This window comes from Aricia agestis, chromosome 9 (genome assembly GCF_905147365.1).
Source record: "Aricia agestis chromosome 9, ilAriAges1.1, whole genome shotgun sequence".
Classification (NCBI taxonomy): domain Eukaryota; kingdom Metazoa; phylum Arthropoda; class Insecta; order Lepidoptera; family Lycaenidae; genus Aricia; species Aricia agestis.
In genome coordinates this window covers 3429037-3447916 of record NC_056414.1, presented here as the reverse complement: position 1 = coordinate 3447916, position 18880 = coordinate 3429037, and the positions used below count along the sequence as shown (strand labels likewise).

Sequence of the window (18880 nt, the reverse complement as noted above, 5' to 3'; positions counted from 1 at the left end):
CCGGGCCAGGGGGGAAACCCAGCAGCCAAAAGTCTCCGTATCGGGCAGTAGTGGGATAGCGGCCGGGAGTGGGCGCTCAGTTACAGCCCGACCAACACAATCAGACCCGTTCCTTTTGTCGTTTTTCCTAAAATATTTTAACTCTACCTCCTTCTTTCTCAATAATAATAATTCTTCTAATTTATTTATTGTTTTATACTACACCGTTTTAAAAGAACATGAATTATTATCGAGTTAATTTTTTCCATTGGTTTCGCAATATAATTAATTAAGTACATAAATTAATTCCTAAAAAATATTAATAACAAGGAACTGATTGATGAAGTCATGTTTTATCTAGAAGCTTGATGTAGTATTATGGTAATGTCAACTAATCTAACTATGTATTAACTTTTCATACGAACTCGGAACTATGCATACTAGTAAAGCGAAATTGTGTCTGTTTGTCTATCTACCTGTTACTTCACTCTTCCTGTACCTACCGATTTTGATGAAGTTTTATAGTATAGAGATTCCGAAAGTCCGGAATAATATTATTGTACGGTTTGAAAATAAATTTTGGCGCAACTAACAGCGGGCCACATCAGCTAGTATCAGCTCTGGATTTATGTACAGGCAGTATAGGCCATGGCTTATGAGCGGCGTTCTATGGCGTCCTAGGGGGAGCAGCGTCCCAGGATGGCGGCAGAGACCAGAGTTCGTATAGGCGGCAAGATTAAAGTGCCCCATACTCATAAAAAATATAAACCCGGCCCTGGCTAGCATAGTTAATCAGGGTAAGTTCGGAAACAGGGTGAGCTTGGATACAGGGTGAGCTCGGATACAGGGTGAGCTCGGATACAGGGTGAGTTTGGATACAGTATGAATTCGGATACAGGGTGAGTTCGGATACAGGGTGAGTTCGGATACAGGGTGAGTTCGGATACAAGGTGACTTCGGATACAGTGTGACTTCGGATACAGGGTGACTTCAGATACAGGGTGAGTTCGGATACAGGGTAAGTCCGGATAATTCAAGTTAACGCTAAATTAATACCTCGATCGTGGGAATCGCAGACATAATAGATTTTCAATTATTATACGACAGCCGGGTGCCGCTTGGGGATTGATGGGTTAAACTACAGTTGCGGTACGGTACTGTACTACAGTTTGCGGTTGCAGTGCAGTATGGACTATGGAGTATAAAATTTTATACTTACATAATATTATGTATGCCCGTAGTGCCAGGCAAAAAAAACGCTGACCGGGACTCCGGACTTACCCGGTGTCCGAACTTACCCTGATTAACCTTTTCGTAAGTATATTATTATTGTCATAATGGTCAATACCACGCAGTGACCTAGGGTCCCTTAGACCCTAGGTCAGTGCGCGGTGTTGGTCGGGATAATGTAACGGCAACTAAGATAGTACCGTACACAAGTTCAGTGTTAGTCAGTCTTAACTCTCAGTCCATCGCTATACCACTGACCAGTGCGTTGTGTTTACTTTAATAGTATAATAGTGATTTAAATCAAGGTGAGCTCTAGAATTAGTTACTAAAATTTTATTTTGAGTGAGGAAAATTAGTATCGTTCGTAATTTATATAATATGAGTTTATGACACAATAATTACTATTAAAGGTACATTTTTCCGGTAATTATAAAGTTTTTTAGATTGTGCCAATTATTTCAGCAAAAAAACAAGTTACAATAATTATTATGTCACTTTAGAATACATAATAATTATGATGTAGATTGTAGACAAACGAATTATTCATAATAATGTACCTAATAATTATTAATAATAATATTATGTCCCTTGGATATATTTTTACTAAGTAGCAAAACGCAAAAAAGTAGCTAAATGCCGGCTGCCGGTATTATTAATTTAGTTTTAAGTACCTAGTAATTCTATTTAAGAAGATAATTCACATTATGTTGGTTTGGTAGTGAATCAATGTCTACTTGTGCCAGTAGTTGAATCTACCAGTTAGTGATGGATTACTTCTGATTGTATCTGACAATAAAAACGTAGGTACTAGGTTCTAACTGAAAGATTCACCACATTAAAATCATTTCAAAGACAATACGTTATGTGTATTACAGGATGCATCAAAACAAAGTGATATAATTAATAGGTACTTTAAAGTGTGTATGATTCTCATATTATAATATAAAACTCTATAATAATTATAGAGTTCACTCTGACAGCGGCAGCGCTAGGAGTTTTTTTTTTTTTATCCAGGGCGAATTCATGATGTTAGAGCGCTTGCCCTGGATACAAAAAAAAATAAAAATACTCTATCAACCCTCCTACTCCTACTTTCAACTCTCTGCAATGAGAAATGACATTGACTCTGTACAAGGCTAAGGACACCTACCCATACACACCCTAAAGTATCACCACTTTATGATGATAATAATTATCTACACCTATTATATTATATTAGATGCATTAGGTACAGACTAAAGATATATAATAATTTTTTAAGTTTTCAAGAATCAAGAATCAAGATCATTTATTCACAGATATGTAGTCAAAAGGGTAACAAAGGTTGTAATAGTTCTTACATATCCTACCATAACAATGGTGTGTGAATATCATTACTGTATACAGAACAAATTAAAATAAATTAAACATTATTCATAAATTAATTAGATATTTTTATACAAAATTATTTCTACATATTAACCAATCCAGTATTTCATTTTAGTCAAGAGTATCACATTTTTTGTCAATATAAATATTATACATGTCAACTATTATAATATAAATGTCAGTAATTTAGATTAGATTACAATTAATACAATTTCTAGAGTTAATTTAGGTCGGGTAATGTTTTCGTTCTGAATACAAGAAGTAGTCGTTTAGGTTATAAAAACAGTTTTCTAAGAGCCATATATTTAACTTTTTTTTTGTATGAATTAAATGACAGAGATTTGAAACAGTCTGGTAAGTTATTATATATGTCAATGGCTTGTATGTATGTATTATTTTTATAGATATCTAAATTAAATTTTGGACGATAAAGTTTATATTTAAATCTGTTATTTTTACGTTCTGCTCCTGATTTTAATTCAAAATACTGTGGATGAAACTTAAAAAAGATATGTACATGCAAGCTAATGGCAATATGTTGTATTTTTTAAAAAGCTGTCTACAACTGTCCATGGGCGAGGCGCCAGAAATAGCTCTAACACAATTTTTTTGAACTCTGAAGACTTTTTCAATTTCTACCGAATCACCCCATAGCAAAAGACCATAGGAAAGATTAGAAGAAACGTAGCCGTGGTATGCCGTTAGAGCCGCTTCAGTGCTCACACTGTTTGTTGTGTTTTGTTAAAATATCCTCGTTTCCGCAAAAATCACCAAAACGTGTGTTTGCGTTAAAATGTCTAACCACAAAAAACCCTGAACTTTTTTACAGCACGCGCTAAAAATAAAAAAATCGGCCAAGTTGGACTCGAGCACGAAGGGTTCCGTACCATTAAAAAGCAAAATTTTAAATTAGATAAAAAATGTGTTTTTTTTTGTATGGAAGCCCACCTTAACTATTTATTTTATTTAAATTTTATTATTAATTATTAAAGTATAAATACAACTGAGTATTTTGAACTGAGCACTTGAAATGTTCACAAAATAAATATATTATTGATATCGATCATAAAATAGCAAAAAAATTACGTTTGTTGTATGTTGTATGCCTTTAAATATTTAATTTGTTTTGTTTTTAGTATTTGTTGTTATAGCGGCAACAAATATTCACAATGTGTGAAAATTTCTGAAATCTTGCTATAGCGGTTCTTGAGATACAGCCTGCTGACAGACAGACAACGAAGACTTAGTAATAGGGTCCCGTTTTTACCCTTTGGGTACGGAACCCTAAAAACTAACAGTCAAGCTACCTCGTCACAGTTCGACTACTGTAAACAAAACCATTAACAAAACTGACATTAGCCGTGAGAGACTAAAATAGGAAACATAATAGAACATTAGTTAGCATCAATTGGTATTAACTATTAACAAAAGCGTACTGTACATAATGATTGTCATATTATCCTGGTATAGTACGTTAGTAAGTACCGAATACGTAGGTATCGTAATCGTTTTATAGTTTTTCCATACAAACGTATTCCCCAATTTACTCCCTGGACAATGCGTCTAGAGTCTGGACACTAGAGTCTAGACAAATGTTTTTTATACAATATTAGATCTGTTGAAGCTATGCCTCTACGTTCGATTTTTTTTAATTTACTAATAAATAAAAAATATGACCCTTCAAAAATAACAAAAAATTAATGCCCCGTACCCCGCCAATTTACCGACCATAAAACAAATTAGAAAGATCTTTAAGATAAAATAAAAACGTAGAGGCATAAACTCACTCTTCCTGAAGATTTTTTAAAATAAATTAGATAGGCTCTATTTTGAAGGAGGAATCAGAGGACTATAATAAATATGTATGTTACGCTCAAAGACCGAAAACGCTCAGTGAGCGAAAAAATAGCTCACAAGTTGTGACTTGTGAGTCACAACGCGTTGTGGACGCGAAATTCGCGTCGTGGCTCTAATGAAAACAGCCACACGGCTTGCACTGAAACGTACGTGCGGAACTCGTTCCGTTCGAAACAAGTGAACGTGTGCACCATTTAATTTATTTTATACTGATTCCATACATTCGGATTTTCGAGTACGGAAAACGAAATCGGAAATCGAATATGGAAAACGTATGTATGCTGCGGCTGCGGCCAGCCTAGAAACCTGAAATAAGCAAGGATCATTTCTGATGTCGCGGCGCGTCGTAACTCGTATTGTGCTACAGCTTACATAGACTGCTTCTAATGGGATTCATCTTCATCCTACTATTTTTTTTTCACATTTTATTATTTTTAAAGGTAGGTATCTGCACTGGTTTAACAAGCTACAACGTCATTATTTCGAGAAAGTATGAAATATAAAATATTAATATTATTATGTCGATGCTCGGATCAGAATGATGACTTTATTCTAATTTTATGTGCAATGAAAGGCATTTATTATTTCGGTTTAGCTGTTTCGGGGGAGTTTCGCAACAAACACCGTGACATGAGAATTTTAATTAGTTAATAATAATATTACCTATTCTAATTAAAAAAATGTTAGTAAGTATGGAATCTAAAACATTATTTTTCACGCTCCTATTATATACAACGGTGTCCTAAGTACAACCAGAGTCTAGTATTTACTAGTCTGTGGCATGTGGTACAACATTACTATTCAAAAGCGAACCAGGGCCTAGCTTACAATTCCTATTTCTAGTTGTAGACTTCTAGTTCATCAATACCGTTAATTTTACCGCAAGTAATGGACTTGGTCCATACAATGTGTGTGGATACAGAATACATAGGCTTTTTATTATGATTCTTTTCAAGTATTAACTATTAGCGAATATTACTGAGCGCTCAAAGAGAATTAGTGAATTTAATGAAGGTTTATTAACCTTATCTATTGATAAGCATTTTCTATTAAACTATTCAGTAATTTAAAGATAAGAAATAAATACCATTGAGTGCGGCCGTTAGAACTTAGAAGGAATCTCAATTACGGATTTAAGCCAACCGCACCACATAGTTGAAGTGGCCAACAAGCAAAAGATATACCTAGTTAACTTTACGGGCAATAATATTCATAAGGAATATTGTGAGACCAAAAATAGTACTTACTTATATCTCAATCAAAAAGCAAGAGCGAGGTTTTTGAAATAGCAACAACACAACAAGAAAGATCTATACTAGTATATACTAATATTATAAATGCGAAAGTAAAGCGTATGCGAAAATAAGCTAAAAATTTGGCATAAAATATAAAGTTTAATTTAAAAAATTGAAATATTATGTGGACACTGCACAGCTATTTTGATTTAAGGGGTACCAGGGTTTTTTTTATAAAAACTTTTGACACCAATTTTGTTGACATCGCGATAAACTGAAGTCCACGCGGACGAAGTCGCGGGCAACAGCTAGTATATTATAATATTTTCTCAAATAGCGAGAGGAACTCAGATTGAAGGAAGACGTATAATGCATTATTTAACCTGCCTAGTTCAAATTAGAAGTATTATTGTACTATTATCTATTCTGTCGTGTTATGGATCAGGCTGTTGATGAAGATGATTACGATCGATGAAGTGGATCTGAACTTGGCATTAAATTGGATTTCAACTATTTTTTTTGGCTAATAATTTGCCGATAGGAACTTGGCCCTATTTTAACAGGTATGATTTTTTTAATTAAATAAGGGGGCAAACGAGCAAACGGGTCACCTGATGGAAAGCAATTTCCGTCGCCCATGGACACTCGCAGCATCAGAAGAGTTGCAGGTGCGTTGCCGGCCTTTTAAGAGGGAATAGGGTAATAGGGGAGGGTAGGGAAGGGAATAGGATAGGGGATTGGGCCTCCGGTAAACTCACTCACTCGGCGAAACACAGCGCAAACGCTGTTTCACGCCGGTTTTCTGTGAGAACGTGGTATTTCTCCGGTCGGGCCGGCTCATTCGTGCCGAAGCATGGCTCTCCCGCGTATAAAATTCTTTTTTTGTTAGATTTTGGTGGGATTCAGACTACTTTAGCCACTACGAGGGCACTTTTGCTTCTATGATCCATCATCCATGCTGGTTGACTACCGAAATCATCCCTCCTTTTTGGGTTCACCGTGATCGGGTAAAACACATGACATCATAGCGCGAACGGTCACTCCTTAAGTAAACAAGTGAATCGCATAAGTAAATGTTTACACAGACGTAGAACTTGTAAATTTTAGAGTTTTTGTGATAACCAATCTATTGTTAATCATAACTCATAACTCGTAGTATTTTAGGCGTGCCCGTGCTTAAATATTTTAGAATTTTTTGCCGCTTTGTTGTGTGTTTCGGATTTTCTTGAAGGTGGGTAAAGTAATATATACTTTACTAGATAATATTATTATAAATGCGAAAGTCTGTCTGTCTGTCTGTCTCGCTTTCACGCCAAAACTACTGAACCCATTGTAATGAAATTTTGTACACAGATAGTGAAGAGTCTAGACTCTAGACTCTAGAGCCTGAGAAAGGACAATAATATATCCTTTTTAACTGGAAAAAATAATAACCTTATCCAGTTTATAACCGACTTCCAAAAAGGAGGAGGTTATAATATCAAATATGTCTATGGATTTTTTTTTGTATGGTCAACGATTACTCCGCCGTTTGTGAACCGATTTTTTTTGTATAGAGTTTAACCCCAATTTGGTGTCATGTTCAAAAAAGTGGTAACCTGATGAGGGGATCCATGAGTAATCGAGGGAACTCCTCAAGATTTATATGGAAACATATAGTGATTTTGGTTTTTTGTGAAGGATCCTAGGCATATGCTACCAAAAAGTAAGATTTTACACCAAGGTATGCTATGGTTCCGAAGATACTAAGAGAACTCCGGATTCCTTATAGATACAAGTTATGGGGGTTTCTGCGATGTTTTAAGAACTGAAAGCATAATATTATGCTACTATGCAAATTACATTCATCATCATCATCACTACCATCACACTATGCATCGTTATGAGTGAGTCGAGACTTGAGTGTGTCGAGTGATTTTGAATATATTATTTTAGCCAGTTTTGTTTTCTGGGTTGACTGTGGGAACACAGAGGAAAATCTGGCCATTTTTTTGGGTTTTTGGACGTTCTTATCTTTTTTAATAATAAAATTATCTAAAAAAAAAAAGAAAACATACGGACATGCTTATGGTGGCCATAGATTCAGGAAAAAAATCATAACTCTACCGGCATTATCCAGGGAGGAAACAGGGGACAACGTTTGTATGGAAAAACGGTGGTGTGGACTCCTCTTAATGTTGCTCAGAATATTTGTTCTGTATTCTGATTTCTGAGTAATGTTGTTACAAATAAAATGATTTAAACTTGGTGTTGCGGTTACCAAGCCGGCAATTTGATCATGGGATCTATGAGGTATGTAGAAAACTCCTTGATTGGGACAAATATAGTTCTATTATTGTAGCTTAAAGTAGTTTATGCATATTTTATTATGTTGAGCTGATGAGTTTCCATGCGGAAGTTATATACCTAATACAAAAAAAAAAAACGCCTCCATGGTCTAGTGGTTAGAGTCTCGCTCTCGACTCCGGAGGTCGTGGGTTCGAATCCCGCGTTGGAAACATGTTATTTCCAAGTTTGGTTAGGACAATGCAGGCTGATCACCTGATTGTCTGACAAGTAAGATGATCCATGCGTCGGATGGGCATGTAAAAAGTCGGTCCTGCGCCTGATCTCTCGCCAGTCGTGTCGGTCTTCCGTCCCACTGGGTTATGAGAGTAAAGAAATAGAGAGTGCTCTTGTGTACTGCGCACACTCTTAGGCACTATAAAATTACTCCTGCGTACCTGGTCTGGTTTCAATGAAACCGGCCACCGTCACCGTTATTATGTTGAGCTATAATTTAGTAATACATAGTATTATAGTCAATAAGTAATAAATAGCGACGTATTATAGCAGCAATTTCATCACCGTTGAGTGCGTATTAGATTACCTAACTGTAATGCATAATATTATAGCTTTTGAGACATAGTATAAAAAACTTTTTGAAAACTGCCTGAGTGTAGTAATGATAGTTATGACAGCTTAAATGTTTATCGATAATAACTAAGAAGGAGAAATTATTATTTTAAATAATAAAAAATTAAAACCGACTTCCAAGGTAAAAACAATAATAATATGAACTAAAAATTTTTAAATAATTCTTACTCTTTAATAGTGCCTCTTTCAGAATTCCTCTTAATCTTAAGGCTAGGTTATTCCAAATTCACGTTTCTAGAATGAGTAATTTTTAAAGAAAGCGTCATTAAAAAAAACTGAAAAATATATACATGTATAGACATCTTTTAACTAGTGACTTTTACGGTTAGAAACACAATACAGATAATTTTACTCGATAAAAAAAATCCGAAACAACCTCGATTTTAAAAACATTTTCAGTTTTATAGGACTTACAGGGACTCAATCAAAAAATAATTTGGATAGTTCGATTACTATTAAAATTTTACAGGGAAATGTACGGATACATGTTTAGTTATATTATTTTTTATCTAAGTAAAAAGGTTTTTTCTCCTATTTCGCCCTATCATGGACGCGGCAAGCGTCGTAACCGCCACTGTACAAGGCGCGCTGATATGAATGTTATTTTAATGTCTTTTACGTCGATATTCGCACTGACAGACATCGGCTTGCTAATTTAGGAATAACCTCCCTTAAATATTTCTGTACTGTATAGTATAGTCTTCATAACTTTGAAGTCGGTACCAGTCCCACAAATTTCAAATATTCTGACATTGACTGAACTCATGATTGAATTAGCTGGTACCGTCTTATGTACAGAAATAGTTGAGATTTACATAGAGGAATTCTGAAAGAGGCACTAATATAGAGTAAGAATTATTTAATATTTTTTAATTCATATTATTATTGTCTTTACCTTGGAAGTCGGTTTTAATTTTTTGTTAAAAATAATTAACATACTGAAGTTAAAGAATACATTATGATGGTGACGGAAAAAAATGTTGACAAAAAAATCATGGTGCAATAAACGTTTGTAAAGTTCTGTGGTCATCGTATATAGTATTATAACTACTTAACTATACGTGTGGTGTAAGTTGTAACTCATATGGTGAATAAGACAGCCTACCCTCTGACGGCTTTTTTGAAGGCTGCAGCCGCTGTAGGCAACTGAAATGGAGTTACATGGTCGCATGGTCGCTCTTAGCTCTATAGGGGTCATAATCAGGCAAAGTTTCAGCTTTTATAAAATTATTAAAGCTTTATTATATTTAATCCATCAATCCCCAAGCGGCAGCCGACAGCCGCATACCAATTGAAAATCTATTGTGTCTGCGATACCCACGATGGAGGTATTAAAATATTTAAAAAAGTTCTGGTTGTCGCTGGTTCTTGAATCTTGGGACATATTTTTTGGGACATTGAGAGCCGTAAGGCTTCGGAGAGTCGCAAGACTACGGAGAGCCGCAAGGCTACGAAGAGCCGCAAGGCTAAGTCTTCTCGACCTGGCAAGGACGAGAGCAGGAGGTGCGATGAGGAGGGCTTTATACTGGTGGAGAGAAGGAAGAAGAAGCCGTAACCATCGCGGCACCGCGCCCTGAGCTGCGTCTGCGGAGCGAGGTCCCCGCGACGCCCCTGTACATATCCCGCCTGCACTGGTCCATGGAGGTCGAAGACGTCGTGGACTACATCAGTAAGAAGATATCCCTCCACTTGAGGGTCGAGCGTCTGCAGTCTCGCCACAAGGTCAACTTCAGTTCCTTTGTGGTGGGAGTACCGACGCATCTTCTCCCGACCTTTGAAGCGGAGGAATTCTGGCCGACTGATGTGGTTTACCGAAGGTTCCGGGGGAGACTCCGGAATGAAGCGCGCGTCACGTCGCCGTTAATTCGTGATAATGTGTAGTTGTTAATTTTATATAATTTTTAAGTATATTAGTCATTAAGGTATATATTGTATGGGCCTACGTAGCCTGATTTAAATAAATAAATAAATATTCAACTGTATACCATCCTCTCCCCAGATGTCTATAGTACGTCAGATCGCGGTGTTCCTGTGCGGGTTGGCGGTGTGCGGGGCGCAGATGGTGTTCCCGGGCTCCTGCCCCGACGTCACCGCCATGACTGACTTCAACTTGGAGAGGGTAAGCTTTTCCCTCTTAGGGCTCCCACACGAAACCACGAATTCGCATCGCATCGCAAATATCTGCGACGAAACTCATAATAAAAATTATTGCGATGAGAATTCGCACGAATTCGCAGTTTTGTGTGGGAGCCTTTATTAAACAGCGTGTATACAGGGTGTAACAAAACTAAGTGATAATTACGTGTGTACTGTGTATATATCCCTACTCGGTACTCCCTTATATTATAGAGTTCAATGTGAAAGTAAAGTGCGCTGAACGAGCAGTATATTTTTTTTGGATTTGTATGGGCAAGCGCCCCCGCGTCATCTTCAAAAAAAATCTTTAGCGCTGCTACTTTCACAACGAACTCTATATTGGGGGCATACACACCTTAAAATATTATCACTTAGTTTTGTTACACCCTGCTTCTGCTTGTGTTTGTCTGGCATATCTGTAACTTTACAAGACAAAGATTTGTTATTGGAAAGTTATAAGCAGCGTTAAATATATTTTTATTTGTTAGTAACGTAATTACACCAGAGTATATTAACGGCTTCCAGAAATATGCCCTCCCAGTAGCTGGCATCCTCTTCCGATATCGTTGGTAGAGTTCTTGAGTACATAGATGTTTTATCATTTTTTTCTTTTATTATTCGTGCTACCCCTGACCGTATAAGTATATCGATTATTATCGATGTACTGAACCGAGGGCACTGTCTCACCAAGTTCACCAACTCACGACTCTACTCGGTAGACGTGTAATCGCCATGCCATGCCTTATGCCATGATCACTCTCACAACAAGACACAAGTCTGCGCGTTTACCACTAAAAAGTCACCAATGGTCGTATATCCTCGTTTCGAGGGCACATCTTTAACCATCTCCCCTAGCATTGAGATACTTGGCGTCAACATATCGAGCGAAGTCCAGTTTCGATATCATCTAGAGGGTAAGGCCAAGTTAGCCTCGAAGAAGCTTGGTGAGACAGTACTTCAGTCCGTACCAACGCCTATAACTCTACAAGGCGCAGTTTCGGTCTCACATGGAATATTGTTCTCATCTCTGGGCAGGGGCGTCAAAATACCAACTGCTCCCTCTGGGTCGTATCCAACGAAGGGCCGCTCAAATTGTTGGACCCCTTGAAATTACGCCGAGATGTTGCTTCACTCTGCATCCTCTATCGGTTGTATCACGGGGAGTGCTCTGAGTAATTGTTCGGAATCATACCACCTGCAACTTTTCGCCATCGTCCCACGCGAAAAATATATCATCCTCATCACCTTGATGAGTGGCAGTATTCCACCGTGCGTTTCTTGCGTAACTTTCTGCCGCGCACTGTAAAACTCTGGAACAAACTGTCACCGGCAGTATTTCCGGACCTGTACGACCTGCACCTTCACTGCACAACCTTCAAGAAAAGAGCGTATTCTCTCTTAAAAGGCCGGCAACGCACCTACAGCTCTTCTGATGTTGCGAGTGTCCATGGGCGACGGTAGTTGCTTTCCATCAGATGACCCGTTTGCTCGCTTGCCCCCTTATTTCATTAAAAAAAAACTCGGTGCTCCTAGCTGATTCCATTGGCCGAGAGCACTGTCTCGCCTGGTCTCGCCACTCTACTCGGTAGGTGTAGCACGGCATAAGGGAGTAAGATTTTTTAAACATTAGTACACGTCACAATAATAATATTTTATGTATAGCTGTTTAGCATAATGTGCTGTCACGTTTGGTACTGGTATATTATAAAGGGGCCTTCGGTCTTCCTTTTGCGCTATAAACTGTTTGTCACGCGCGTGTACTTTTTTTTAGTCCGTAGAAGTTATTTATCTTCGAATTTAATAAACAATAATAACTATTGAAATGAAGTACCGTACCTAAAATACAACCATTTAACTTAAGGAGTGAGCACACTGAGACGTGCCGTGCCGTGCCGGGGCTCAGCGTGCCGGGGCTCATCGCAAACATCCGCCTCCATACAATTTGTATGGAGGCGGAGGCGGAGCCCCGGCACGCTGAGCCCCGGCACGGCCCGTCTCAGTGTGCTCACTCCTAACTCCTTTTTTTCAGTACCTAGGTAAATGGTACGAGAACGAGAAATACTTCGCGGTGTTCGAGCTGGGCGGACGGTGCATCACAGCGACGTACAGTCTAAGAGACAACGGCGTCGTCAATGTAGCCAACAAACAGATCAGCAGCTTGTAAGTTTTTTTTATATTTTTATGAGATTATGCTATCCCACTGCTGGGCAAAGGCCTCCCCCAAGGTCTTCCATCTGTCTCGCTCCAACGCCACCGCGGGCCAGCCTGGCTTGTAGGCATCCAGTTCATCTCGCCATCTTTTTAGAGGCCGTCCACGGCGGCGTCGTCCGTCCACTGGTGGTGACCTTTGTCCAACAGTCAGGATGCATGCAGCTGGTATGACCCGCCCAGTCCCACTTTAATTTTGCAGCTTTCATGCCGACGTCTTTAACACCTGTTTTGGAGCGCAGCGTGCTATTTTTTATTCGGTCAGCTAGTCTTACACCTAACATACTGCGCTCCATTGCTCTTTGACAAACCCCGAGCTGGGCCTGGGAACCTTTGCGACTCAGTCAATGACCAAGTCTGAGCAGCAGCAGTAGGTAAGGATGGGCAGAATACACATGTCGACGAGTCCGCGTTTCAGGGAGATTGGTAAATCTCCCTTCATTAGCGTCTTCATGGACCAGTAGCTCTTCCAGGCGTTTTCAATTCGATGATTGACTTCCTGTACCAGCTTGTAAGTGCACTGCTAGAATTTAGAAACCATGAAGTTTTTGATGTTCTATTTGCCATCAGGTGCCGCTCTGTAGCCTGGTCTATCGTGTCAAATAGTCATATTATTGTAACACATGACAGCAGTTTGACGCGATTGACCCTAAGGGCCGCCTCACACCGGAATGGCAGCGGCGAGGCGAGCACTTTCATCACAAGCGATACACGACACGATATATATTACAACGATGAAGATAAAGTTCAAAATCATATGAAACTGAAAGTGCTCGCCTCGCCGCTGTACCACTCCGGTGTAGCGCGGCCCTTAGGCTACATAGTACAAAGTGATTGCGGCACCTGGTGGCAAATAGAATTTCAAACACCCTCATTTCTTGACTCGCGTCTCGATTTTACATTATCTGTTGATTTACCTTTTGCCTCTAACTGAACAGTTATTTCTAAAACTTGACCTTGTAATAATTCTCATAAAATCATTAAACCTGTAGTTATGATAAAATTATTGTGCAGCCCAACATTTTAAAAGAAAGCGTAAACAGCAAACAAAAAGTTGTAGCTATCCGTCGCTAGATGGCGTTTACACAATCGCTTGTTAATAAAATTAAACTTCTTTAAAAAGCTGTTGCCGCCAAAACTGATTTTTATCAAAAACCTTACTAAACCAAAAAGCAAAGACCTTTTATAACATTTAGTAACCGCTACCATGAAGATTGTAGGCTTTAAAAACCGGCTAGGAAAATAAAAACATAGTAAACTGGTTGCACAGGGCAGGGCAGTGACATCTCATCTCTATTTAATAAGATTATGCAGTTATGTAAAGACAAAGGTGTAGTTTGTGACTACAAAATCCAACTTTTATTTTGGTTACCAAAGAACAACAAAGACGTAAGTGGATAAAGTGGGTTAAACTAAATTTGACAATAATTATCAAATTTAGTTGGATAATGGAAATAAAAATCGGCCAAGTCCGACTGGACTCGCGCACGAAGGGTTCCGTACTGTTACAGAGTAAACATAGACCAAAAATTGTGGTTTTGTATGGGAGCCCCTCTTAATTTTTTATTTTATTTTATTTTAATATTATTCTTAAATATTGAAGTAGACATATAATTAAGGCCTTTGTGAAAATATTGAGGTTGGGTTGCACCAGAGGCGTGCTTAAAGTTAAAGTATGGTCAAAGTTATGGTTATAACTTATAGTTAAGGCTAATTTAACTTTAACCTTAACTTTGACCACAGAATTTGACAGAAGACGTTGCTGGTCCAACAAGGTTTTATAAGAACGTGGGCGGGGGCGCTGCTGGTAAAGGAGTACTGTCAAAAATGGCGTTTTTGTATGATGACAGCGTTAGTTATTTTTTTCACCACGTGCATTTAAAGCCTTGTCGAGCTCTATGGTTATTGTTAAATATTTTGGCATCTAGATGGCGTCCATTTTTAATTTTAAGAGGATACACCAGGGGCGAGAGAAATTGAAAATTGGTATTTGAAAATGTATTGCTGTCTCACCAATCTCAAGACTCCCACCGAAGAGCGCGATAGAGACAACACGACAAAAGTTCTAATATGAGAACAGAAAATCTTCGATTCGTTGTCCGCTGATTCCTTCTCCAAAACTCAACCGATTTAAGTACGTTTTTCATTAAGAATTAAAGCAAGGCTTGAACTATGTTCCTATGTTTTATTTATTTTTTTGTATATTTTAGCCAGTTTTGTTTTCTGGGTGTTTGAACACAGAGAAAAAACTGGCAATTTTTTTGGGTTTTTGGACGTTCTTATCTTTTTTAATAATAAAATTATATAAAAAAAAACATAGGGACATGCTAATAGTGGCCGTAGATATTCAGGAAAAAAAACATAACTCTACCGGCATTATCCAGGGAGGAAACAGGGGACAACGTTTGTATGGAAAAACGGCGGTGTGGACTCCTCTTAACCAAAGATTGCATTGTAGTTACAGTTATAGTAAGTTGGTGCAACCCACCCTATAAGTGCCTACCTGTTGCTATTATTGATATCGAGCAAAAAAGGCCAAAAAATCGCGTTTATTGTATGGGAGCCCCCTTTAAATATTAATTTTATTTTGTTTTTAGTATTTGTTGTTATAGCGGCAACAGATATACACAGTTTGTGAAAATTTCAGAACTCTAGCTATAGTGGTTCTTGAGATACAGCCAGGAGACAGACAGACGGACAGACACACATCGAAGTCTCATGAATAGGGTCCTATTTTCATCCTTTGGGTACGGAACCCTAAAAAGACAATTATTGTCTTTTTTCCATTAATTGAGGCTTCAGGAAGGAACGTGAAAATGATTTCAAATCAAAAGAATGTGGGTTTATACAAATCAGCCAATACAGATATACAAATTAGCCAGATTAGCCGAATGAAGTAGGTAAATTACCAGGTTTGCTCAAATTATAAGGGGAAAAATGAATAACTGCCCTTAATGTTAGTTTACTTCATTCACTTACTTCTTAATTATTATGACAATAAAGTAAAGAAATCAAGACAAAAAAGACTTCGAAAACATACTGCCGAGTTTGAACCATCTTCTCTATCTTTTCCAGTACTGGCATGAAATCCGAAATAATCGGCGAAGCGACACAAGTCAGCCGGTCGGACGAGGCCAAGCTGTCTGTACGGTTCCCATCGCTGCCAGTCGCTATAGACGCGCCATACTGGGTCGTGGACACCGACTACGACAACTACGCGCTAGTGTGGGGCTGCTTAGACCTGGGGTTCCTGCATGCTCGTAAGTATAGATAGGCTACATGGGCAGCGAAATGGTGTGGTCAACCTTTTATATCCCTACAAAGAATGCTGATAGATATCAAGAATTTTAACAGCGTGTAGGTGTTAAGCTGGTACAAGCTATCCAGGGTTCCTGCAATTTCATGAGTATAGGCAACGCAGTGAAGATGCTGCGAAGTGGTGTAAGGTGTCATCACGGGCGTATATATAGCTTTCATAAAAAAAAGCGGCCAAGTGCGAGTTGGAATCGCCAATGAAGGGTTCCGCAGCAGCAAATAGGCAACGTGTTTAGGAAATCAAAAATATTTTTTATATTTACATGTACCGCACCGATTTTAATCGGCGAGGTACCCCCGGACCTCCAGGACCCCCCTTATATACGCCCATGGGTGTCATCGTGTCATCAATATCTCTACGAAGAAAGTGCTGCAAACTGGCATCACTGTGCTATCTGAAAAGTAAACTGTTTTCTGAGATGAATTTACTGATTTCTATTTATAAGCGCTATTGATAAGGGCTATTAGAACAAACAAAATTAAATATAATAAAGGTTTAACTGATGTCTACATATATAAAACTCAAAGGTGGCTGACTGACATGGTGATCTATAAAAGCACAGCCCAAACCACTGGACGGATCGGGCTGAAATTTTGCATGCAGGTAGATGTTCCGCCATGAAAGGATTTTGATAAATTCCAACCCCAAGGGGCTAAAATAGGGGATGAAAATTTGTATATAATAATACTTCTTTATAACGCGAGCGAAGCCGCGGGCAAAAGCTCGTTTAGTTATGTAGCGCCGGAGAAATTTAGATACGGCTGCAGGAAAGTCTACCACAAATCACAATCCACATAATCCACACAGCCCCAGATTTATAAATAGGCCGTTATATGCCACGGCCGGCCTACGGGTGGCAGCGTCCATAGAGGCCCTACAGATATACGTATATGACGTGGCCTGCTCTCATAAAAAACATAAATTCGGCATGGTTCAAAAAATGTTCACACAAGGTCAATATACTTTTTTTTTATTTTTATTAGTATATTTAAATTTAATTTGTATTACAGGTAATGCCTGGATTCTCACCCGTGAGAGAAATCCGCCTCTATCCACGCTAGAGAACGCGTACGCAGCAGCTGAAAGGAACAACATTAACAAATCGTACTTCTTGAGAACTGACCAGAAGAACTGTCCTGATGATGAGTAGCAGACAACAGTTAGAATAATTAATATAAAGTCTAAAGTACGGTTGTACGAATACGTAGAACTTATAATAAACAGTCTCTTTTACACGCATACGGATGATAAGCGATAGCAAATTATTATCTGGTTGTGGCTGAAAAAGACATCTAGCGATACGACCTATCGCTAGATGTCTTTTTCAGCCACAAACATAAGCGAATTTCAAGATGTTTCACAACCGGACTATGTTAACTAATAATATTTACTATACAGTTTGTACTAAGCTTTGAATATTTATATATCATGTTTATTATATTATATATACATATACCTACTTATTACTCTAAAATAAAGTAAAATAAGTTAATGATATTATAACTTTGGTTTCATTTAAAATAACAAAATAAAATCGACCATCGTACGAGTCGGTCTCGCGCTCGAAGGGTTAGGTACACCGTACATACCATACCGTTATAGAGCAAAAATACGCCAAAAATAGTGTTTTCTGTATCCAGGGCCCCACTTAAGGCGCAGACAGCTGCCAATTTGACATCTTTGTGCAGTTTTCTAGACGTATGTATTTCATTGATTGGCACAAAAAAAATATATGTGATTTTTGATTATATTTGGAAAAGCTTGTCCGATTTAAATAATAAAATAATGTACTCCTACTGGATGAAAAAAAATACCAAAGTCACATCTTTCGGGAACTTTAAACAGTTCTAACTAAAGTAATAATACAATCTATGCTTTAAAAATTTGTTTATTTGATACCTTTTACAAAAATCCAAAGATTGCCCGATTTAATTTTCGGCTCTGACATCTAGATTTCCCACAATATTTATTTTTCCTCTAACAAACGAAAAATGTATCCACGCTTCTGAGTGAACATTTCACATCTCTCTCTCTCGCATGAAAACCGACAGTGTTCGCTGAGGCGCGGTGCTATGTGGACGTGTGACGGATTTCGCTCTGCCGATATTGTGATTTTAGTGTAATTGAAGCGTTTAGTTCTTAAAATTTGTATATAGGTATTTCTCATTGTTTTATAGTATATTAAGTTTATTCTGTAAATATTTTTCTGTAAATATTTGAAATTATATTGCGCGTCTGTAAAAATGGGTGACAAGAAAAAGAAAAGACGTCCAGCAAAAAAGCGACAGCTTCGTGAAAGCCACAAACACATGATGGAAGTAAAAGTAAGTTCAATTTTATCTACTTTCTAGTTGCGTACGTCTTTATTAAAAAAAAAACGAACAATTACGACCCCGAATCAAAATATTTCGTCACTCTCAATGTGTTTTAGGATAGCCAGGATCGTTGTGTCAAATAAAACATAAAAAAACTGTATTACGATTGATTACGATTTACGAAAATCCTCTAAGATTCGAACCATAGACCTTGGAAATTGACATAATAATGTTATCACAATCGTTGTGATAACATTATATCAATTTCCAATCGGCCTATGGTTCGAATCTTAGAGGATTTTCGTAAATCGTAAAACAGT

The 18880-nt window shown here is 38.0% G+C and overlaps 1 protein-coding gene and 1 long non-coding RNA gene across 2 annotated transcripts; one reads left to right on the top strand and one right to left on the bottom strand.

The window, feature by feature from the left end:
- Positions 1 to 1447: 1447 nt before the first annotated feature.
- On the top strand, positions 1448 to 17537 carry LOC121730312 (apolipoprotein D-like). The gene is made up of 5 exons (XM_042119297.1): positions 1448 to 1514; positions 10585 to 10704; positions 12751 to 12881; positions 16005 to 16189; positions 17256 to 17537. Exons 2-5 carry the CDS (start codon positions 10585 to 10587, stop codon positions 17393 to 17395), a joined length of 576 nt encoding a protein of 191 aa, XP_041975231.1. The 5' UTR covers positions 1448 to 1514; the 3' UTR covers positions 17396 to 17537.
- LOC121730314 lies at positions 9811 to 18060 on the bottom strand. The gene is made up of 3 exons (XR_006036093.1): positions 17894 to 18060; positions 12278 to 12280; positions 9811 to 9821 (listed from the first exon to the last, which is right to left on the bottom strand). It is a non-coding gene; the product is annotated as an uncharacterized LOC121730314 (long non-coding RNA).
- Between the last annotated feature and the right edge of the window lie 820 nt (positions 18061 to 18880).